General features: G+C 44.5%; 1 protein-coding gene across 2 annotated transcripts in view; it reads right to left on the reverse strand.

The window, feature by feature from the left end:
- Positions 1-21,638, reverse strand: part of SHISA9 (shisa family member 9) — a 284,010-nt gene extending 262,372 nt beyond the window's left edge. Inside the window, exons 1-2 of one of the 2 annotated variants that reach the window (XM_063101327.1) lie at positions 21,076-21,638; positions 9,393-9,520 (exon numbers count right to left, since the gene is read on the reverse strand). In XM_063101327.1, coding sequence (XP_062957397.1) covers positions 9,393-9,520; positions 21,076-21,638 — 691 coding nt within the window. Of the gene's footprint in view, positions 1-9,392; positions 9,521-16,057; positions 16,116-21,075 lie in introns of those variants that run through there. The other variant, XM_063101328.1, reaches the window with a different exon arrangement.
- Positions 21,639-24,271: the final 2,633 nt, after the last annotated feature.

Raw genomic sequence — 24,271 nt, forward strand, 5'->3', positions numbered from 1 at the left:
AAAATGCAGAGAATGGTCTAAGTTCTATGAAGTCATACATATATACACACATATACACATACACAAACACACCCACATTGCCTATCTCTGTATCCCTAGCACCAAGTGCCAGTGCCTAAAATTTCAACAAGAAAATAACCAAAACTGCAAGTCCATGTTCTCATTTTCAACTTATTGGGGGCAAAAAAAAAAAAAAGAAGAAGAAGAAGAAGAAAAAAGAAAGATGGTGGAATGAGTTTTTCATGAAGCTAACTTCATTTGACTTAAGCAATGTCTTTCATTTTGAGAACTATTTCTTACCTAAATTTTTGGTGTTAAAATGCCCATATCTTTTATGAAATGATGGTGATAGTATTTAGTAGTTGCTTTTTACTTAATTTCCTTTCTTAGCAAAATTGAAAAGTTAGCACACTATGTTGATCCACAGTTCTTGTGGGGTTTTTTAAATTTTTAATCATCTTTGAAAGCATAAGTATGGTATACTAAAGGCAAGATGATATCTAAAATTCCCTCCAGCTCCAAAATTCTGTGAGATAGACTTTTCTGACTGAGTGGGTTGAACTGGACAACTATATCCATGGCGTGTTTCAGCACCATGGACAGATCTGGGCAGTGTGGGTCCGCATCCCCTTGTGGGACAAAGGGATGTGTTTAAATGAGTTTTTTTTTTTTTTTTTTTTAAGACTGCTTGAGATTGGCAGTCTTAGTGTAAGCACACAACTTCAAGCCTAATACCTAAATTAATGAGTTTATGCCTCCATTTAATGAAATATTCAGATTATGATTACACTTAGTTTCATTAACTGCATTCTCAGACTAATGTAATGGCATTTCCTTTTCAACTTGTAATTAACTTTAGTGACAATGCTTATTGGAACTTTTTTCAGCAGTTTCCTAAAACCTTATTATAAACTATTTTAAAATATGTATTATGATATTAACTCTATTACTTAATTTTATATCAGCTGTTATTTTTAAAAGAAGAAAAAAATTAACACTAAGCAGGCTGGCTGAACAGAGAGAGTACTCTGAAAAGAATCTGCATTCAACTCCTGAAAGCTGATCCTGAAATTCTGGTCCTCCCCTGTCAGACATGGCATCTTTATTTTTCCACCAAGAGCAGTGTGGTCCTAGCCAAACAAAATCCTCTTTTCCCTTTATACAATTTGTATAAAACTCGTCAAACCTGCAAGAAAGATCTATATTCTAAGATTAATAGCTCTCCCCTCAGTCAAAGGTGAGCAAAGTCAATACATAAAAATTTTCTGCTTTCCCTCACTCTGATTGTTGGAAAGTTGTTTTTTCTTTCAGAAAAAAAATATATATATCAGTTTTTCAGGAAAAGCTGTTCTAATATCTCTTTCCACCCCTTTAGCCCAGATGTTTTGGAGCCCTCCTGCTTGCTCTCATGGCTCCCTGGACTTACTCCTACCACACTGCTTTCTAATGACCTGTTTACTCTTACACCTCCTCACTGTATTGAAAGCTCCAAGAGAATATGTCCTATTTATGCATCATTCATCCCTGTACCTCCGATTCCTAGCACATTGACTGATGCACAGCGAGATTTGAGTAGGTATCAGTTAAATGTCGACTGCATGGAAATGACAACAATTGGCAAAAAGCTGAGTCCTCCGGGGCAGAAATGGCAACTTTTTCTCAGCTGGTCCATTTTCGATGATGCGTGTAGTATAATACAGCAATTCTTAGTAGGAATTAATAAATAAGGGGGGGAAAGAGGAAAAGAGACATAGTGTGGGTCCTTGGGAAAAACACAAGTAAGGTCACACACAGAGTACAAGGTTTAAAGCCAGGCAGACATGAGTTAATGTTCAGGGTTGGAATTCCTTGCCAAATATTTCTGTGACCTTGGGTAGGTTAGTTAAACTCTCTGAGGCAGTTTCCTCATCTATAATATGTGGGTACAATACATATTTCAGGAGCTGTTTTGAGAAGTAAAATGAACGCATATGGTAGGGGCAGAATAAATGCTATTGTTTTATTTATTACTTCTTTGTGTCTACACTAAGTGTCAATCACATAGTAGGTGTGTCACATCATCTAATCCAGATATATAAATAAAAAATGTTCTCCAAGAGGAAACGTGTTCAAGGATAGGCTTTCCCTGGTATGGAAGGAACAGAACTTGGCATCTTTTAAACTAAACCAGACACTGTGTTGAGCACTTAGGCTTTCTTTACAAATAGTCCTACAGCTGGTTGGAAGCACTTAGGAAAGGCAATGCAAATCTAATTAGGTAATACCATGTGGCCAGCATTAGTAGCAATTTTTGAAAAGAACCCAGAGGATGGCTTACAGAAAGTGATTTTTTTCCCCCATTTAGGGCTCTGTTTCTCCGTTGCTTACACACAAACAAACACAATCTCATTTTCTGGGTGGAAATATAAGACATGTTTGAGGGCATACATATTGCAACTGGCCTGGTCTGCCAGTGTAAATAAAATATTAAAATCAATATTCCTAACAGAACAAAAGCTCATGTGTTTTAAATGGGAATAGAAGAAAAACATAAAACAGGAACAAATGGCTAAGAATGAGACAGCTGCTCCATCTGAGCCATTTCCTCAGGAAGGAATTGACAGTTTCTTCAGTTCTCGTTTGCATCGAAAACATTAGTAGTAACAAACACACGCACACACACACACACAAATTGTGTTATCAACTGGCACACAGAGTGAAAACATTTTCACTGTGAAGACAATGGCACAATGAACTCAACCCGATCTCTATCATTGTCCCCTAGTGAACAGACAACTTTAGCACCAATATTCACTCATTTCACAATAATAATAACAACCAATATTTATGTCACCAGGCACTATGCTAAGTTCTTTATATGTGCTAATTCATTCACCCTCGCAACACTCTTATAAAGTAGATATTATTTTACTCCTTTTATAGAATGGGAAACTGAGGTTCAAAAAATTAAATTAATTTTTCCAAGACTGCACAGCTAATAATTGACAGAGCAAATACCTAATCCCACGGTCTACTTCTCAAGCCCATATCCACGACCACCTCATCGCACTACCTCAGCGTCACGTTGAACATGTTTGGTGAACATCTTCCACATGTCAGAGACTCATCTATAACACTGAATACCTCAAGAGAAAAACTGATTTATTGATCTAAAACCACTCAAACTCATTTCAGGCTTCTGCTCTAAACCTACAATGTATTTTAGCTGATCCAGTGTAGATCACCCCTCAGTCTTTTTAACTATATGAGTACAACTTACCAACCCATGTGCCAAAATCATCAGAGTCACAGATACTCAAATAGAACAACTAGTCTGCCCAACTGTGGCAAAGAACATTTAGGTTTCAGGAACTAGAGCACTGGTAGCTGTGACTTCATGGAACACAGTTAATCCTCCTCATGTGAGTTGGAATTAGCCAAGTTCCCTCAAAACTCAAAATTCCAAGTGTCCTGCTAATGGGTTGCACTGGACTTCTTATCAAGCTTGTGCCAGAGTTTCATTTATTCATGCATTCATATATTTATTTACTTAATAAATATTTATTGAATACTGTATATATTCTAGGCACGGAATACAGGGCTGAATAAAATAAATGCATCTCTGCCCACCCCCAGCGAAGATTAAAGCAGCAATCCACCTCCCCCGTCTTCTCATGCACACCTTTCTTAGAGAACCTGCTCCGCCACAGTCTTGAGAAAAAACCCTAAAATAACCCTCCACCCCACCCAACTAATTGAATCGGGGTCAGACAGCTGATCCAGGGAAAGCCAGACCCTTGGAGAGCCAGAAACCAATCATATTCTCTCTTTCTGGATAATTTGAACTAAAAGACACAGCGATTCAGCACATTAAGTAGAGAAAAGATACCGATGCTCCACCCACTCTACTTACTGAAGTCCTTGAGGGGGTCCTGACTCCCATCCTTCCTGACACCCAAATATCCACCGTGAGATAACCCCTGCGCATCCAGTAAAGTCCGGGTTATGGAGTCAAAGAGATCGGAGCTTAAGTCCTGGCTCCTCTATTAACTATGATGTCATGGACAACTCTAATTTTTAACTTTTTATTATGTATACTTTCAAATACACACAAACATAGGAAGAAAAGAATGATGACTTCCCATATGTTATACTTTTCCAATCTTGTTTCATCCACCATCTTCCACAATTTTATATTTTTCTGAAGTATTTTTAAAACAAATCTCGGTCATCATGGTAGATGAGTCCTTTCATTTCCATGAATCTCAGTTTTCTCATTCACAAAATGGAAATGATCATACCTCTCCCATAGGCTATTTCATTCATTAGACAAAAATGTGTGTATCTGCCGCCATGAGCCAGCCCAGCTCCCAGTGTGGGGAGTGCACATGTGACAATAAAAGTCATTTTCTCCCATGGAGTTTACATTGTAGTGGAAGAGATATAAATAAAATAATGAGCAAGACAATTTCAGAGAGAACAAAAATGTTATGAGGAAAATAATGGGGAAATGGGGAACAGTGGGTAATTTGTGAGAAAGAGGTAAAGAGGAAGTTCTCTTTAATGAGGCACCAGTTGGGGTAAGATGCAAAAGGGAAGAGGCCAGACACACACAGGCCTGGAGCCATGTACTGTGGGCAGAGAGCACAGCAAGTGCCAAGGCCCTGAGGCAGAAATGAGCTAGGCCATTTGAAAGCTGCTTTGAGTTGTGAATGAGCTAATACATTAAACGCATTTAGCACAGTGCCTGATCGCCATAGTAAGTGCCCACTAAATGTTAGTTCTTATTCCTCCTAAAGAAGGACTCGTCACAGATGGTAAATTGGATACATATTTTGGAAGCAGCCCTTTCCTAAAGTGCCAATAGATCTGTCTGTTCACTTAGCATATCCTTCAACAATTTCTACTCCCAGGGGGAGGGCCTACTCATTCTGCAAATACCTGCCCCACAGCAGAGGTAATGTAGTGCAGTGATTAAGATCACAGACCGGAGGGCCCAACTGGCTCAGTTTAAATCCCAGCTCCACCACTTAGTAGCAATACAAACTTTAGATAAGCCACTTAACCTCTCTGAGCCTTATTTTTCCTATCCTTAGGATGGCAAAAATAATAGTATCGATATAACAAGTTTTTGAGGATTCAACATGTTGTGAGTTCACAATGTTATCTGTGTAAGTCACTGTTAATATTACACTGTCTTACATAGTTTTTACTCTTATACACTCCTACATCTATATTTACCTTTTTGCCTGCCCTGGCTAGGGAATTCCCCCCAAATTTTTAAATATTTGAGAATCTCCCTACCAGTGTTTCCAAAAGTCAAGTGTGGGACAACCCAGCTGCATTGGTAAATATGGACAAACTAAGCCATGGTCTGCTGTTTGGTTCCTTGTAAATCTACTTGGGAATCACCCTAAGGGAGCTGGAATAGGAGATTGCTCTTTCTGATGGATTTTGTGTTCTGAAACATCAAGTTATCATTTCTTCTCAGTTTAGGGAAGATCTCACTTGCTCAGATTAGGCTTTAAGGTAAATAATGCAACATCAACCCCATTCCAAAGAGGAGCTGCTTCTGTGCATGGAACTCAAGAGTACTTTGTCCCATAAATATGGGCAGCTGTCAGGGCAGCAACTGGTTCCATTTCAACATTGATCAGATGAATAATTTTATGTGGATGTTTTTATAGACACTAAGAGACACTTTTTATACTATGGCAATAAAGGCTTTGTAATTGCTGCTGACTTCTTTAGTGTTGTTTTCCATTGTTACCACATCATTATAGAATATTGCACAACCAAAATTCTACTATCAAAGTGTGCTGTGCTTAAGACAATGTGGTATCCTGGATTGGATCCTAGAACAACAACTAGTAAAATTTGAACAATGTCTACAGCTAAAAGGAATGTACTGATGTTGATTTCTTAGTTTTGACAAATGTGCCATGGTGATGTAAGATGTTAACGTTACGGGAAAGTGGGTAAGGAGTATACATGACTCTGTAATCTTTGCAACATTTCTGTAAATAAAAAAGTACTCCAAACAAAAAAATTTTAGTTTGAAAAATGTGCTGTTAACACAAACAAGTTGAGAAGCATTGATCCGGGTGATATCCACAACCGTCACTCACATCTCATATCCTTAAGAACACTAAAGGGAGCCTACACTTACACTCCTTTCCCAAAAGGGGTGGGGGTGTCACTGAGCTGGGGGAGGCAGAGTATGTGCATAGCACTTAAGGACAAAATGTGCCTTCAAAAGCAAACTATAATTATACAGAAGCTGAAGAGCATTTGCAGAAAATCACTATCTCATTGAAATCTACATCCTGTTAATCAAAGAGGTTGAGGCCCTTTTGATTATCAGACTAAATATTTTTAGGCGATATCACTGAATGCCTGGAAAGAACATGAACAGAATCGGCTGAAGGAAAATCCATCTTTAGATAAAAAGGTGAGTCCTACAAATCACAGGAAAAATCAACCCCAGGAAATTTATAAAGGAAGGTTGACAAAAAATTCCCCATATTAAATCTCTCTCCTCCCTACTTGCCTTCACCCAAATCCTCTGCTCCCCTCCTTCCAAACACCCAGACTTATACATTGGCTGTCGATTCCCTTAGTGTTTGACCAAAGCATAAGGGAGAGATCAAAAGGTGACCTAGAGTTAGTAATAAGATGAGAAGAGAGAAGTAGATGGAGATTATTATTCTCTTATAGCAATGTCAAGGGGGGTCACTGAATAGAGTTGCAAATAACATTTAACTTGAGACTATGGGATCCCCAGGCAAATCTGGCAACTCAGATGTTTATTGCAGAATAACCTAAAAATGGCATGATGAGCCTTTCTTGGTGTATCACAAAGAGATGTGTATTTCTTTATAATTTTTGTAACGGCAAATCATTATAGTTCCCACAGTGTCCAGAAATGGGTTTTATATTTAGTGGGTACATTCCAATGCTGTCACAAAGGACTGGTCTAATTTTCCAGTTTTCAGACTGGATTCCTTCTCTCCTACTTCTCTACAAATGGGCTCTGATGATTGCTTGTCTCCTTAAAACCCTAGTAACCAATTAATATCAGTCATCTAGTCCTAGCTGTTCAATGAAATCCCCAAATCATCTGTTTTTCTGAACATGCAAATTGTTTTCTGTGTCTATAATATATAAATAGCTGTAAATCAATAAACAGATAAACAAGCCATTACAAGGAAACCTATTATTACTGTCAACTACTGAATTAATGTGCTATATAAACTTACTAATGTAAATTTGTGAAAAGGCTACATGCTTTTTATTATCACAATAATACTAGAAAAGAAGGATTGAGTCAACCTGTCAGGATCATATGAAATTAACATTGTGGCAATTCTTGTAAGAAGGCAACGTTTGTGAGGTTACTCCTGGAATTCTCCCCTATAGTTTACCAAGAAATGCTCTAGTGTAGCTCTACCCAGTAGACTATTCCAAGACATCTTCTCTCTTGGTGTAAGAGATCACCAATTAGTGAGACACAAGTATAGACCAAAAGCACAAATCATAAATAAATCAAGGTAGCTTGTCACAAGAGAATTACTCAGTGCCTGGGCACCCATCTCTGAGCAGTAATTTATTTTCAGCACAACTTTAAACAAAAGTCCCTTTTTTAACCAACATTAATTAATGTTCACTGCCTTTTGCGTGTGAAATGATGAAACTTAGGTGACTCCAATGAGTCCGTCACTCCATTTGAGTGCTGCTTCAAAGTCATCCTGGAGCTTGAAACTTCAAATGAAAAATCTGTTAATGGTCACCTTTTGTAGCCAGGGACTCAACACCATTTCAGTGTCTCTGTTCCATGATCACATTCACTCATGTGTGATGTCTGGGACACACACACCTCTAGGTTCAACTTATTTCCCAGTGCCACGTGAAAGAGAATGTGCTCATTTCTATCAAAGCCGAATTGGACACAGCAATTGCCATGTCACACTTGATGTCATTTTCCATATCTTTCGGGACAATGGGATTTGGTCATAAAACTTCCAATTGCTAGTGTATTTTCCTCTAAATTGTGGCTATTGCTCATACCATCTTATAATCCAGTTCATAAATAGCATCAAATTATTTAACATGATGAAACCCAAGACATTCTACTTGGTGGCCCATTTTTCAAATCATGTAAACATTGACTTTGCCAACACACTGCAACAATGTCCAAAACCATGAAAAATCATCACCATGTGGAATGAGCAAATTCACGTCACCTATGTCAAATTCCACAGATACCTTCCTCTACCAGTTGAGCATAAAAATTTGTAGCCAAAAAGCCCAAAACTATGATTCAGCAAAATAAAACTCCCATGCATCTTCTAGTAGAGACTCAACAAAGGAAACCCAGACTGAAAATGTACATCACCTGTTTCTGTTTTCAGGAACCTCCAGCCACAACCAAATGTATCCTTTGAATTGTCTGGCTTTTGTTATTTCGAACCAAGCTCTCCACATTACTTTAATGTGGGGCTTACTTGAAAACATAATTGCTAGGAATAATTGCAGTATTACACTATTGTCAGAAACTACACAATCTTATTTTTCCTCCATTCCCGTTAGTCAGTGGATCAGCTCCATAATATATGTTGTATATACAGACCTTTGAAAGGAAAGAAAATCTTTGGGAGTATATTAAGATCCCCAAGTCTGCTCTATCCACTGAAGAATACCTACTGAAAAACAAGAGCAAATACAGCTTTTGTTTTCCTGACAGAAAAATGGAACTGAATTTGCTACTGTTGAATCACCCATATGCACCCCAAACCAACACGACCCCAACTCAATGCCTGCCCCTCACCACCACCACACAGAGTATTTTGTGGATTATTTTTAAGAAACCCTAGTTTATAAAAAATTGATATAATTCTTCTGAACTAGTATCTGTTAATTGAAAACATCATGAAACTTTAAAGTCACAACTGGTCTACTTCTGATGGCAGACAAAGAAGCAAAATGACCATTGGCTAACAGGTGACCTGGTCAAGACCAACCAACAAAGTCGATTATTGGCTAACTGATTAACTATCTAAGATGAAACAACCAAATAACCCATTGGCTAACTAAATGCCTAGCCATGAAGAACCAACCAAGAGGGCCATTAGTTAATAGATCAACCAAGATGGACCAATCAAGCGATCTACTGGTTAATGACAGAACCAACCATGAGAAACCAATCAAGTGGATCCTAATTTAACAGAGAAAGCCCCAAGTAAAATCTGAAGATGCCAAACTCAGCTTCATCCAGAAGAGATGAAATAAAACTTTGAACTCCTTAACAAAGAGAAGATCTTAACTAACCCAAACGCACAGCATGAAATCTAGCAATGTGACCATGGCATGGGTCACCACGCAGGACTGGAAACTGTTCATGAAACCATACTTACGAAGATTATTTATGGGGGTTCTCGTTTCCATGTTCTCGTAATGCTGGACGTGAACAACAATGTTAAGGTCTCTCTCCGTGTGGTCAGTGTTGCAATGGCCCTGTGGCCTCATGACATCCGCAAGGGCCCTGAAAGAAGAAAGAATTTAAATCTGTTCATTCAAAACACAATGATTGGCACCTGCTCTGCACTGAGCACTGTGCTTGTGAATAAAAGACAAGGCCATTTAATCCACAGAACCACCATTCTAATTAGGGGTGGGGTGTTGATAAACATAAGAAACACATAAAATCACTGCAATTAGTGCTTACATAGGGACTTCACACAGAGTAATCCACATTCTTCTCACAAATGCTGTATAATAACAGCACTATCTACCCCATGGAGTTGTTGAGAGTATTAAATGATGAAGATGTGTAACGTGTCCACACCCCCTGGCTCTCTATATCTAACACTAGATACCAACAACACTTCCTGTACAGCAATGGCCCAATATTAGCAACATCAGCTAATAATTATTGAGTACTTACCATAAGCCAGGAACTATGCTAATCACATTACATGCCTTGACTCAACAAAGCCTCAGAGAGGTGGATGAAGCCGCTCAAGGTCACACAGTCATTGAGGTGGGGTGCAGGGATTTGAACCAGAACATTTTTGGGGAAGCACGGGGGAAAGAACATAATTCAACACATAACAGTGACCTTCACAATTACGTGTAAACTTAGGAAAGAAGTTCAGTGTTTGCACATAGAACAAAGCAAAGATAGATACCTGTCAAACAGATATCAATCACACTTAAGTTTCACCAACACTTCGTTTATTTTTATCTACCTCCATCCCATGTTTATTTAGATATATGAGCATCCTTGAAAGACGTATAATATTGTACGTATTATTGTATATGTGTGTAACTTCTGCATGAATGGTATTTTTTTAAAAAACCTCATTCTGTTTCTTCCTTTGTTCATACAACATGAGAGCTAGCCATATTGCTGGATGTGAATCTCTTTCACCGTTGCTACCACTGCATGGTGTCCCTTCATATGCAACCCCCTTATTGCACTTCCTTGCAGTGGTAAGAGTCTCAACACACAACTACTAGTATGACAGAGAACTGGCCAATCAGAATGAATGCCAACATCCAGTTGCTTCATTGTAAACCAGCAGACCAACTCTATTTATCATTTCCATAATTACAGACATCTAGATGGTCACCAACTCCCTGGCCCCTATAAACAACACTGCAGTAATCATCCCCACACAGGCCTCCTCTTGGACGAGGGAGAGTTTCTCCAGAGAACTTTACCCACAACTGATAGTGCCATGTTTTAAGATATACGCAGATGCCCTTAGCTAACCAGGACCCTCTGAGTCCACATAGAGACAAAGGCGGAAAAACTGTTTGGAAGAAGCCCACAAAGACCACCCATGAACTCAGCAGGCACAGCCTGTCTGCTGAAATCTACCCCACTGGGGCAGTAATCCTCAAAACAGTGGTCTGCCCACCAGCAGCATCTGCGTCACCTGAGAACCTAACGATGCAAATTTTGAGATCTGTCCAGAAGTACTGAGTCAGAAACTCCAGGGTTGGGGCTCCCAAAATCTGTGTTTTCACAAGCCTTCCATGTGAGTCACCACACATCCACGTTTGAGACTGTGTGAGGGCAACAGAAGGCCCGCGCTTGAGGGAATGATTGATCACAGGGCAATTGGGCAATGGGGCAAGAACCACAGCTATTGAGAATATTCAGATGCAAGAGAGACCCAAGTCAACACAATGAGTATCCCACATGAATTAGAGGGAAAGACTGAGTCCTGTAAAACAGAAGAGAATAAAAACAGCTCTCATTCACTCGTTCGTCCACCAAATATTTATTGTCTACTATATGCCATGCACTGTGCAAGGCTCTTGGGATACAGCAGTGTTCAAGAAGAACTCTTCCTGAACTTATAGTCTATGGGAGAGGATAAAAACTAAACATTAGATAAATAAACAAGGGCTGCAAATTAGTAAATAAATAAAGAGTAATACGATCAGGAGAAACTGGCATCTAGCAGCTTTTTTCACAATAGCCAAAAAGTGGTAACAACCCAGGTGTGCATTGCCTTATGAACAGATGTACAAAATGTTACATGACAGGGAAAATTATTCAGCCATGAAAAGGATTGAAGCACAGATACCTGCTACAACATGAATGAAACTTGAAAACAAAAAGAAGCCAGACAAAAAGCCACACATTGTAGGATTCCATTTATACCAAATGTTCAGAATAGACAAATCCATAAAGACAGAAAGTAGATTTATGGTTGCCAGGGGTTTGGAGTGGGGGAGGGGAATGGGAATTGACTTCTAGTGGGTATAGGGTTTGCTTCTAGGGTGATAAAAACCTTAGTATGATTAGATAGTGGACTGTACATAGTGATGATAGTTGCACAACTTTGTGAATATACTAAAACCACCAAGTTTTATACTCATAAGAAATTCTAAACAAAGTGAGAGAAAGAAAAATATCGGGAGATCAGGAAAAGCCTTCCTAAGTAGATGAAATTCGAGTTGAGCCCTGAATGGTGAGGAGTTGGTCACATGTGAAAATAATGAAAACAGCTTTCCAGGCAGTGAGAAGAGCATGTGCAAAGGCCCTGAGGCAGGAAAAGGCTCAGCTACAAGTGTACTTCTCAAAGTTCATGGAAAAATAGAATTGAAAGATAATACCGATCTTCCTCTGAACTTTTTGAAGTGCTCTGGTATTTGAAGAACAAGGAGGAAGGCCAGTAAAGCTGGAATAGAGCAAACGAGGAGAGCTGCATTACAACATGTGGATTATCACACCCACTTTACAGAGTGAGATCCTGCCCAAGTTCACCCAGCTCATCAGTGGAGGGACTGAGTGCAGGTGCAGGCCTGAACGTCTTTAAAATCAAAGTTTAGGCTCCTTCCTACCTCTGTGCTGTAAGCAGCATCTGAAACTCCAAGGGGCTTCAGGGAAAGAAAGTTTTGAGGGGCTGCCCTCATCTAACTTGCCTTTTTCCATTCTAAATGGGTTCTTCATCCTGAGCATCAGGGGATTGCTGAACTGCTCTGAAATTGAATGGAAATTTTGTTTGTGCATTTTTTTTTCAGCAAGGAGCTTTCATCAGATTCTCTAAGGAGTACCCCCCAAAATTCCAAAATATTCAGGCTTTTAAGAGAATAGCAAAGTAAATAATCAGGATGGCTACCATGAACTTGGTCAGCAGTGCCATCTGCAGACCCCCTGGGCTTCTCCGGAGTGCCAAAATTTGTGAAATTCCTGACGAAAAGCTCTAGGATGCTTTTCCCCAGTGCAGACCTCCCCAGAGCATACAGTGGAGACAATGATTCTTAGGGACCTCCATTTCCTGGACAGGAAGTCTCCAAAGTATGGTTTGCTCACTCCAAGGACTGCATTAAATGATTCTGTGTGGGGGACAGAAATGTCAGAACTTCTATGTATCCTTAGTCATCAAAAATGAGAAATCAATTTATTACATGTATTGATGCTGGTACCCACGCTTGGAACACCCACGTCAGATGGCAGGAATCAGGAACCTTGGACCAAAGAAGGTGACAACCAGTGGTATCCTCACTGGGACATACCTGTATTTCAGTTGTATGTGCCCCTGAAGGGGATGTACAGATTAAATTATCTACTTTTGACTATGCTAACTATCACCGCAGTTATGTGGCTTAAAAAATACCCCTCTTAACAAAACCACAGCCAGAAGATAGTGCTGATGATGCAAACACAACAAAACATTAGAATTGACTCTCCCCTCTTCGACAGCTTCTCACAAGGTTAATACAACGATGAACTATTAGATCCAAATGAAGTCAACCAAAAACAATCAAAACTCTCATGAGGAATACTCAAAATATGGATTTATTTATTAATCATGAACTTCATCCTCAGTGTACATTACACTTTGAGATATTAGTTAACGATAGTTTGAAGTCATCACAATTAGCAACAGATTTTAAAGTAATATTTATTTCACCTTTAGCTCAGTTTGAAATTTTTGTTCTTACACATGCCTTTTAATGTGCCTCAAAATTCATATACTTCATAGTAAAACAAATGTGCATATATTGGGGTGTGTATGAAAAACAGTTTATAAACAGAGAATTATCAAAAAAATTTAACTCAGCAACGGGAAGAAACAACTATGTGCCATAAACCAAATACGTATGGATTTGGCATTTGTTTGTAGCACATAGTCTGTGTGTCTCAGACATGAATGTGCATTCAGATTACCTGAGGATCTCATTAAAATGCAGTGATAAAATGCTGAGATTCTGCTCAAGCTCCCAGGTGATGAAGATACTTCTGGTCCACAGGCCACATCTAAGTAGCAAGATCCCAAGGGTACTGTGATGGTTGGTTTTATGTGTCTACTCAATTTGGCCACAGGGTGCCCAGACATTTAATCAAAAATTGATCTGGGTGTTTCTGTGAGGGTGTTCTTGAATGAGATTCACATTTAAATCAGTAAACTGGGTAAAACAGATTGCCCTCCCTAATATGAGTGGGCCTCGTCCAATCAGTGGAAGGCCTGCAGAGAACAAAAGGCTGACCTTCCCTGAGTAAGAGAGAATTCTCCTGCCTGATGCCCTTTGAGCTAGGACGTCAGCTCTTCCTGATTCTCCATCAGCCAGCAGGCCTTCATACCTGAACAGAAACACTGGAACTGCAGATTTTGGACTTGTCAATTCTTTATAATGAATCTCTTGATATATCAGTTCTGTTCCTCTGGAGAACCCTAATACAGGTACCTCACTGAAGAATCTACATTTTTCCTTAATATCCTTTAACCCAGTTCAGAACAATTATGCTGAAGCATTGCCATTTTTGAGGTTGCAAATGAATGAACACTGGCAATTTTGTAGGGTTCAGCTTAGTATCAATTTACTTATAGATTTCCTTGTGTATTACCTGTCTCCTAATATTTGACTGTTAGCTCTGGGAAGGCAGGGATAGCATCTATACTATTCACTGATCTCTCACAGTTCTCAGCACAGTGCTAGCCATAAGGTGAGTGTTCCATATATACTATTGAGTGTATGAATGAATGAATGAATGAATGGATGAATGAATGAATGAATGAGGAGATACTTTCTCATGCCATGTAAACCAAATGTCAGAAACCAAAATCTGGGCTGGCTGATTAGCTCAGTTGGTTAGAACACGGTGTGGATAACACCAAGGTCAAGAGTTAGGATCCTGGTACTGGCCAGCCACCAGAAAAAAAACAGAATCACATGTTCCAAGTACTGTTCTGGGCATCAGGATACAACCATGGAGTGGAAGAAATAATCCCTTATTGCATTCCTTACTATGGAGGATAATGAAAGGAGACATCATAAACTAGTAAACCAGTACATGGTAAATTAGTAAGTTAATTTTGGACTGTAATGTAAAATGAAGCTAATAACACTGATTGATGGGCTGGAATGGGAAGGGGTGCAGGGGGCAGAGACAAAGAGCAACTAAGCCTGTGTGGTCAGGGAAGGTGACATTGGAGACCTCTATGATGAGAAGGGGCCAGCCATGCAAAGTCTGCCAGAAGAGAATCTGAGTCAACACAACAGCTCCAAGGTGCAAATGACCTTGGCATATCTGAGGAACGAAAAGAAAAGGCTGCATCTCTTGTCTTTCCAATTACAGTGAGCAAATAGAAGACCCCAGTATTTCCAAACAGAGCTCAGAGTCCTAGTATCTTGCTTCAAAGCCTTCAGGGGTCCCAATGTCCAAACTACATCAAATACTTGAATGAGATTCCTGAGCATTTCCTCTTGCACAAGAAGAATCATTTATTTTTCCAGATTGCAAGTGTGGTGGGCATGAGTTAACTTTCTAGAGTAGTGGTTACACTGGTGTAAACATGGCTCGAAGCTCTTCAAACTGTACTGTCAAAATGTGTGCATTTTACTGTGCAAATTATACCTCTATAGAGTTAGTTTTTCAAATGCAAGGACTCAGTGCATGAAGAAAGGTGAACCTATCTTGCAAGAAAAAATAACTTAGAGCCTTTTCCGTGGCCAATAGTATAGGCATGCACGCATGGGCTTCTGCAGCCCAGGAGGCTGGTCAAAGCCACAGGATAAGGATAACCACAAATGTGTAGATAGATGGGAGGTGGGAGGGAAATTGGAAGATAAGAGAAAGGGGAGGAAGGAGGGGCATTTATCACTTGATGCTATTTTTCTGCAAGGAACTCCAGCTCTTCTGAAGCATGTTTGAAAAACACAGGACACTATGCTATGCAATTTGCCACTTGGATTTCTGATTCTATTTGAAGGTGGAAAATATAATGACATGTGTTCCCTACTGGCTTCAAGTGTAGAGAGCTTCAAACATGTGTTTCTGTCCCCAAGGTCATTTCTCACCAACGCCACCACCAAGAGGTCTGGCCCTGCCAGGGACAGATGCAGAAAACATTCTTAGTCTTGATCGTACAGTGGCTCCTCAAACTGGCCCTGATCCACGTACTGTTGTTTGCAGGACATCAAGCTCTTCTCTGTGATCCGAGAAGACTGGAAGCCCTGCAGGTTTACACTCCAAGGCAGTGCAGCACAGCAGTCAAGGACCTGTGCCCTGCTTCAGACTGTCTGGGTTTGAAGTTCGACTCCTCCACTCGCCAGGGGCTTATTCATCCTCTTGGAAAGCAATCTGTGCCTCTGTAAACAGCAGATTGTCACAGAGCCTGTCTCATGGGGGAGGGGGCGTGAAATGAAATGAGAATTTACACATAACCTTATGTATGGAAAAAGTGCAAAACCATCAAGCATTCTTCAACACCACCTAGACCAACACTTTACAATGCATTTAATGCAGTCATACCTGGACCTTCCCTCCTTTGCTGAACTTGCTAACCTCTCCTGCTCGGATGCAAATGTAAGTCCAGAGAGGTTAGGAGACTGGGCCAGTGTCACACAGCTACATAAATATAGCAGAGTAAAGGATAGGCACCAAGATCCAGACTACAGCATCACTCCCTTCAGCAGACAAGAAGAGATAGAAAATTCCAATAATAAGTAGGGTGACAAAGGGTAATAGTTGCTGAGCCGTGAGCATGTGTTATGTCCTGTGCTAACTGCTTTCCAAGCCCAAACTCAGTGAATCTTCAACCTACAGCAAGAATCTGAGACTCAGAGACATGAAGCAACCTTCCCAAGGTCACACAGCTATTAAGTGGCTAAGTTGGGCCATCTGACTGAAGCCTGTGTTGTTCACACCAGCCTGACTGACTCTCTGGGAGCTGCAAGTCACATAACTGAGTGAATTCGGTGGGGGCGGCAACTGAGATGAACCCAAGAGCATCCTATAGAGGGCAGTCACCACACAGCAACAACCAATAGTCGCCATGTGAAAATACAGGTGTGATATGACAAGACCCATTGAATTCTCAAAAAAATCAGAAATCTGGGTTTCTGTATGATATCTCCTGGTTTTTAAGTGTTGGCAACTGATCCTAAGTTGGTTTTAAAACACTGTGCATACTAGAGATGAAAGATATTTCACAGCCAGATACAAGGAGCCTCGAATGGATCCTGACTTGAAAAACCAAGCTCTAAAAGACATTTTTGGTACAATTGGGAAATTTTAATATGATGACTATTTGATGATATTATGGAATTTTTGTTCTTTTTCTTGGGCATGCTGTGAAATTGTGTCGTATGGGAGATCGTCCTCATTCTTAGGAGATTAACGTTGAAGGACGTAGAGACTGAGTGTCAATGAATGCAACTTATGTTCAAATGTTTCAGCGAAAAAGAAAAGAAGAGAAGGAGGCAGAGAAGGAAGGATGAAGGAAGAAAGGAAGGAAATAAGGAAGAGCACTAGACCAATAAAGCAATTACAACAAAATACTAATAATTGTAAAATCTAGATTAGTGGTTCTCAACTAAGGGCAATTTGCCTCTCAATGACATTTGACAATGTCTAGAAAAATTTCTTATTGTCACGACTGGGGTGTGGGGTGTGTGCTACTGGCATCTAGTGGGTAGAGACCAGAGATGCTGCCAAACATCCTACAACACACAGGTCAGTACCCCACAGGGGGGGGGGGGATTACCCAACCCCAAATGTTAATAGTGCCAAGGTTGAGAAACCCTGATCTAGAGGAAGGATATACTGGAGTTCATTTTACAATTCTTTCAAATTCTTTTCATGGTTAAAATTTTTCACAATAAAAAATTGAAGAAAGCTTTAATATAAAAATGCATAAATAGAAACACCTTGCAGACCAAACGAAACATGTCCACATGATTTAGTGACCATAGCTGGCTAACATTTGCAGTCATTTCTTGCACTGGATAGTGGCTGACTATGGCTGCTGTTGCAGCTGCTAAATGGACATTTGTTCAGTTCTTACAAGATCACATGCAAGCCTTCCCCTCCCCCCTTCCTGGAATTGCTGTCTTTCTCCTTTTCTCAGTCCTAATCAGCCCAGAATGAAGCAGGCCATATGCCTAGGACTTTGAGACTGCAAACTGACATCTTGGAGGCCTGTGCTGGAACACATAAGTTTAACTGGTCACCAGGGGCAAAGTTTATAATGAGGGATCAGCAACATGCCTCATATCTTTGAAGAGAAGGTGCTTTCAGGTGAGATGAGAACAAACCCCATATCAGTGTCTCTTGCGGCTTCAGACCAAAATTAAGAGGCTGTGGCCAGCAGCTTAATTTCATCTGGAAGCTGTCTTGCCTTATAGCAGCCTCTCTGATGCCAAGCTTGGGGTGGGTAGCACCATCCGGCAAAAGCCAGTAAGCCCATTGCCATGGATGGGACACCAAATGATGAATTGCATAAGCAGCACATGATGCATTTGGAGGGTACGTGAAGCAGTCCCAACATCAAAGAAAGAATGTACACGTGGAGAAAGACAAGCAATACAATGCAAATAAGAGAGTCACTTTGGCCCCTCTCCTTTCTCTTGGATCAATTCACCCATCTTCCAGCCCTGTAACATATTCCCAAACCCAAGAGAAGTTTCTCCCCAAGAGTGGATCATTTTATCTCAGAGCCATTCAGGGGGGTTGTTAAATGCAGATTTCTGAGGCCCACTGGAACCCACTGACTCAGAATCTCTATGGATGGAACTCAAGAATCTGCATTTGAGGAAGCTCCCCCAGATCCTGAAAACATCAATCTGAAACATCAGACACATTCACTCAACCTGAAAACATCTGCCCTCGGACACAGCTGAAACCAGGACACTGAGGATGGCACAATTTTCTGTGTGACCTTGAGCAAGCCACCTCACCTGAGCCATGATTTTCTCATATGCAAATAGGAATTAAAATAGCACCTATCTCATAGGGTAGTTGTGAGGATTAAATAAGAAAGTGTTTACACACATGTGCGCTGCACACGCACACACGCACACACACTCCCTGGTACAGTGTCTGGCACCCACTACTGTGTTCAGCAGGTGTTAGTTCCTTTTCCTTAACAGTGATTGGCTAAACATTAGAATCACCTGGAGAGCTTTTCAAACATACAGATGTTCAGGCTCTGCCCTAGAGATTCTGATTTAAATAGTCTAGGGTGGGGCCTCTGGTGAAAGGACTTTTTAAAAAGCATTCCAGTTGATCCTAAACAGCGTAAACAGGAGCCAGGGTCGAAAGTCATGCCTTAGAATCTGCAGTAAAAATGCACAACTCTCTCTCTTCAGGAGTGTGCACTTTCACTCCATTCTGGAATTCCCAAAATTTATTCAGGGTGAGCCTGTGTACCCCTAGATTCTGCCTCCAAGCAGACCTTTCCTGGTACCTGCAGAAGAATGTGACCACAACTAGCGTAGCTAGTCTTTTTTCGCCCAACAGAGCTGCAAGGGGACAGGACCGGGAATTTCGGTCCCTGCTGAGTCCTTAGGTGTTTGGGGGAGCATCTCAGCAGAGCACCAGATCAAAGAGGGCTTGATCCAGCATCGCTGTCTCCCTGAGACGCTCAGCTCCTCTTCCCACCTTCTCTCCCATCCCCTCCCCGCCTACCACCAAGGAGGCCTCCTTTAAGAGCAGGTTTTGGAAAAAACGGCTCGGTGGAGATTTCAGCAGGAGTTAACCGGAATCTGCAAGGCAGCCTACCTGTCTCTGGTAAATCTTTCCCTACCAAAGCGACACCCACTGCCGCAGTCTTATATCCGTTTCTCACTGTACCTTCTTAACACAGACCCCGGGAATCAACAGGGACTGGCCAAGACTGCGGGGAAGTGAAAAGACCCGGCCGATGGGGTTGAGGACAGGACACCTTGGGGTTGCAGGAGGTGGGTGGGGCCAGCGCTTTACTCCTTTAGTAGGTCAGGGTTTCTAGAATCCCCTTGGAGCTTACTTCTGAGCCTCAAGACCTCACCATCCACCCACACCTCCCGGCTGACCCTAACCGAGAAGCACTTTCTCACCTCTTCCCCCCAAATCTCTCCTCTCTGGGAAAGAAATTCATGGGATACTCTGCGTATAAATAGAAAATAATTACTAGTGAAGTGTTGATGTTCCTTCTCCTATTTTTGGTGGGTCTCTTTGTTCAGATTTTTTAGGCATGCTCACGGAGCGCGTGCACACACACGCGCACACCCGGCATGGGGGTGGGGGGAGCGGAAACACAGCGACTTCGTTGCCCAGCCTCGGAAAGGGGACAGTTAAAGCTTGCGCCCCGGCCATCCAGCTTTTCGCAGGCTGCTTGTCGCTCCGTCAGCCCTGCCCTCCTGGACCTTACACAAACACCCCTGTGCACTCCCTGGGCCGGGGGCTACGTGCTCGCGGCTGCGTCCTCCGCCTCCAAAGTTACTGAGTTGTGCGAATCCATTTAGACACTTAAAAAGACGCAAAAGGCAAATAGCTCCATTAATCCCCAAATGCCTTCTCCCATCTGCTGCGACTAGCCCGTGCTGGGACTTGCATAATGAATAAGGCAAACGGGAAAGTTGGCAAATCAGGGTGCTCGGAGAGTGAGGGCGCGCGGGGAGGGGGCTCGGGGCCCTGGAGTCCGCGCCAGCCAGCGCAAGGGGCGCAGCTCGGCAGGGAGAGGTGACGGCGGGAGAAGGGGGCGAGCGGGGCAAAGGGTCGAGAGCAGCTGAGGTCTCCATTCCGAGGACCTCGGAGCTCTGGGAAAGCGAGGCGGCCGCTCCAAGCAAGGCTTTTGTTCTCGCCCTCCCCTCTCTCCACCTCCTTCGCCTCATTTTCGCGAGTCGTACGAGTTGCAGGCGGCACTCACTCCTGCCCTCCCTCCGTCACACACGCGCGCGCGGGCTCACACACGCCCCCCTTCCCTTTCGGGCTCGCCTGTTTACCTAGAGGCTAGCTAGCGTCTGGAATCCGTGGGGTGCCATGGGCTCCCTCCCCAAAATCCAAGACTTAAGGGCCACGGGCTTCCAGGCTGTGTGTCTCAAGTCCGATTCAATCGTCGGCGGCAGGGGACAGAAAGAAGGCGAGGGGGACAGAGACCCCCCGACACACGGGCACACACGCGCATACCCCACCTGTGCGCAGCCCAGCGCCCCTTCTCCGCGCTCCAAGCCGAAGTTGGCTTCCCGGGAGCCATCCCCCCAGCAGAGAGGCTTGGGGAGGGGAGGGGGGGAGTGCGCCATCGCCTGGGGGAAGGTGGGGAGGGGAGAAAAGGGAGAGCGAAGCCTGGAGGGAAGGGCAAAGGGCAGGCAGCCCACCTGGACATGTGCTCTCTTTGGGGCCGGTGCGCTTTTTCCAGCCCCAGCTTGGTGAAGATGCCCACCAGCACCATGACGGCCACCACCCCGCAGATGATGTAGACGATCAGGTTGGTCTTGTCCTTGGTAGGGTCGTGCAGGGGGTCGTCCTTGCGCGCGGGGGGCTTGCCGGTGTTGAGCCAGAGCGGCGTGTCGTAGTTGGTGCAGGTGCTCTGGTTCAGTCGCCGCTTCTTAAACGTGCAGCAGAACCGGAAGCCACAAGTCCCGCAGCAGAAGATGAAGTCGCCCGAGCTGCAGTTGAACGGCGGGTCCCACTGGCCCATAACATCGAAGTAGCCCCGGCAGAAGTCCGGCGTGGGCGCCCGGGTCGGGGGCGCGTCCGAGACCCCGGCGCCCTCACCGGCCTCTCCGGAGGCGGCCCCGGAGCGGTTGTCCCCCGCCAGCACGACCACGCTGCTCAGTTGCGCCAGCTGCCCGTGCCCCGCTCGCTCCTGCGCCCGGCACACGCGGGCGCACAGCTCGGTGAGGAAGCAGCCGAGGAGCAGCCGGAGGACGCGGCGCATCGTGTCTCCCAGCCCGGGCTCGGTCGCTCGGCCGCCGCTGGAGCCGCTGCAGCCGCCTCTAGAGGCGCGGCCGAAGCTGCCGAGGCTGCTGCCGGGGACTGCGAGCCGCCGCGGGCCGCACATGCAGGGAGCGGCGCGGGGCGCTCGGTGGTCGGCGGCCACTGCGCTCGGCTCAGCCCGCGTTCGCCTCCAGCGCGCCGCGCGCGGAGGGGCCGGCCGGGGAGGAGCGCGCGGGGCCGGGCGGGGGGAGGAGGAGCGGGGGCAAGCGCGGGGTGCAGGTCCGGCGGGCCACTGGGGGAGGCGGGGGCGTACAGCAGGGGACAGAGGGTCTGTCCGCGCCTCCCCTTGGCCGGCGACCGGGACTCGCCGCCCCACGCCCGCTAGCAGGATCCCTCTCACCTCTCCGGCTCGCCAAGTGCGCTGGAGAGAGCAAGCGACACTTGTGGAATGAAGGGAGGGCAGGGGGGAGGGGGAGGAGGGCGGGCAGAGGAGGCGCGGGTGGGGGGGTGGCGGGCGCGAGCTCGAGAGGGGCGGGGGCGCGGGAAGAGGTGACTCGGGCGGGCGAGCGGGCGGGAGCGAGTTGGGGGGCGTGCAGAGCTGAGCCCGGGCGGGCGGGGAGGAGCGAGCTCGCAGCCGCCGAGGCTGGAAGAAGAGCTCGGACTTCCCGGCAGGTGGAAGACGACGGTGGGACCTCCCGCGCCCTCTCCGGACGGGAGGCGCGGCTCAGACCAGTCCAGGGCGACGAGGTGGCTCCGCCCGTGGCTTTTTCAGGGGTGCGTGCGCAGGAGCTGCGGTCGGAATCTGCCCACGGTGGAAGAGGTGACTTGGAGAGGATGGGGACAGCCTAGATGGCTTTCGCTCCAAGACAGACTGGGCTCAGTCTGGACAGGATCGCCCCTCCCAGGCGTGTGGGGCCGCCTTGCTCTTAACCCTGCTGCGACCTCCAGCCTGGCACGCAACCCGCATGGCTCAACTCCCTGGGTCGAGGCGAAGACCAAGGCTGAGCTGGGGAGGAAGGGTGACAAGCCCCTGGGCCGGGGGTAAGCAGCCCCGGAAGAGGGGCTTTGGATGAAGTAGTCAAAAAAGCTCAGGGGATAGGAAGGGACAACGGACAAGGCCGAGTCAATGGCATATCCTGGAAGGTCTTTCCTCGGAACTCCCTTAGCCCCCCGGACCTGCTGCTTCCTGCCCCTGTTCGCCCCGGCAGCGATCTCGGAGCTCCACGGGGGGGCACGCAGCGGCGCCGCCTCTGGCGCCCGGATCCGGCGCTGCGCCAGGCCTGGGCACTCAGCCTCGGCCACCCTCCCAGACCTGGAGCCCGCGCATCGGTCTCCAGAACCGGCTGGTCCCCGTCCCCCCGGAGCCCCTCGGACATCCTCACCGGGGCTGCGGAGCTCGGCCTTGCTTCCTCGGCTTCCAGGTTCCCGTCTCCTTTCAGCGTTTCCAAATCTGCCCTCTCTCTCCCAGAGGATTCCAGCCATCCGTTGGGCCTCTCCCATTTCTCCCACTTCTTTTTCTCCTCTGCTTGAATTTGACTCCAGTAGCCCCCAAAACAGGATTTGCACCAAGGCTGCTACACCAAATTTAGATCTCCACACGCCCAGGCGTTTTGTTTTTTAATTGCATTAACAAAGTATATACTTTGCAGCCGGCTAGGCGATTTGCAGGGAGATGATGTTTCCACCACCCTCCTCTCCATTTGGCTACAGCCAAGGGATTCTCAGGGCATTTTCGAAAAACCGAGAAGTTGGTCCCCCTAATAGAAAAAGGGTGGGAGGATTTATTGGGACACTATTGCAAGTTTTCTGGAAATGAAAGGGAGTTCCGCTGATCGTCCCTTCTCTTGGATGAAACATCACCTACTGTCTCCCCAAAGATTTGCAAATACACACAAGAACAACATTGATAGAGCACATCCAGGAACGTGCCAGCACCTGGAAGACTGGTATTATGGAATGTCCCAAACCCACCTGGAGAAGGTGTGAGATTGTTTAATCCAAACTCATCAGAGTCATTATACTAGGATCTTCAAAATAGGACAGTGTAGTATGTTTGTCATGACTGGCAACCCACGGCCACCACCACCTTGTGAGTCCTACAAACACAAACATTGGTGTATAAGAGCTGATGATAGCTGACATTCAATCAGTACTTGGCGACATACCCACTAAGCTTGCTTTTCTAAATTACTACCTCATGGAACCTTAGAGCAGTGTCTAGTGTAGAGCAGACAATCTGGAAATCTTTGCTGAACCACAGTGATTGGTCTCATGCAATTCTCTATCCGTTAGGTAATATCACTAGGCACACAACAGAGCGAGAGAATGAGACCCAAAGCAATTAAATCAGTTGCCCATGGTAGCTCAGTGAGTGCCAGAGTTGGTATTTGACCCCGAAAATTTGACTCTGGTTAAAATAGGCTTCCAAACTCTCTCTCCACCTGCTATGATATGATATATTTATGTTTTTTGTCTGTCTCCATGCATTGAGAGGTAAACTCCATGATGGAAAGAGCCTTGACTCTCTTACCTTGCCATCCAGCACCTAGAACAGTGCTGGACATGGTAAGCACTCAAAAAAGATTTATGAGCTGTATTAATGAATTAAGATATTTTATGCAAGACTCTGCCTTA

Source organism: Cynocephalus volans, chromosome 6 (assembly GCF_027409185.1).
Source record: "Cynocephalus volans isolate mCynVol1 chromosome 6, mCynVol1.pri, whole genome shotgun sequence".
In the NCBI taxonomy this organism is placed as follows: domain Eukaryota; kingdom Metazoa; phylum Chordata; class Mammalia; order Dermoptera; family Cynocephalidae; genus Cynocephalus; species Cynocephalus volans.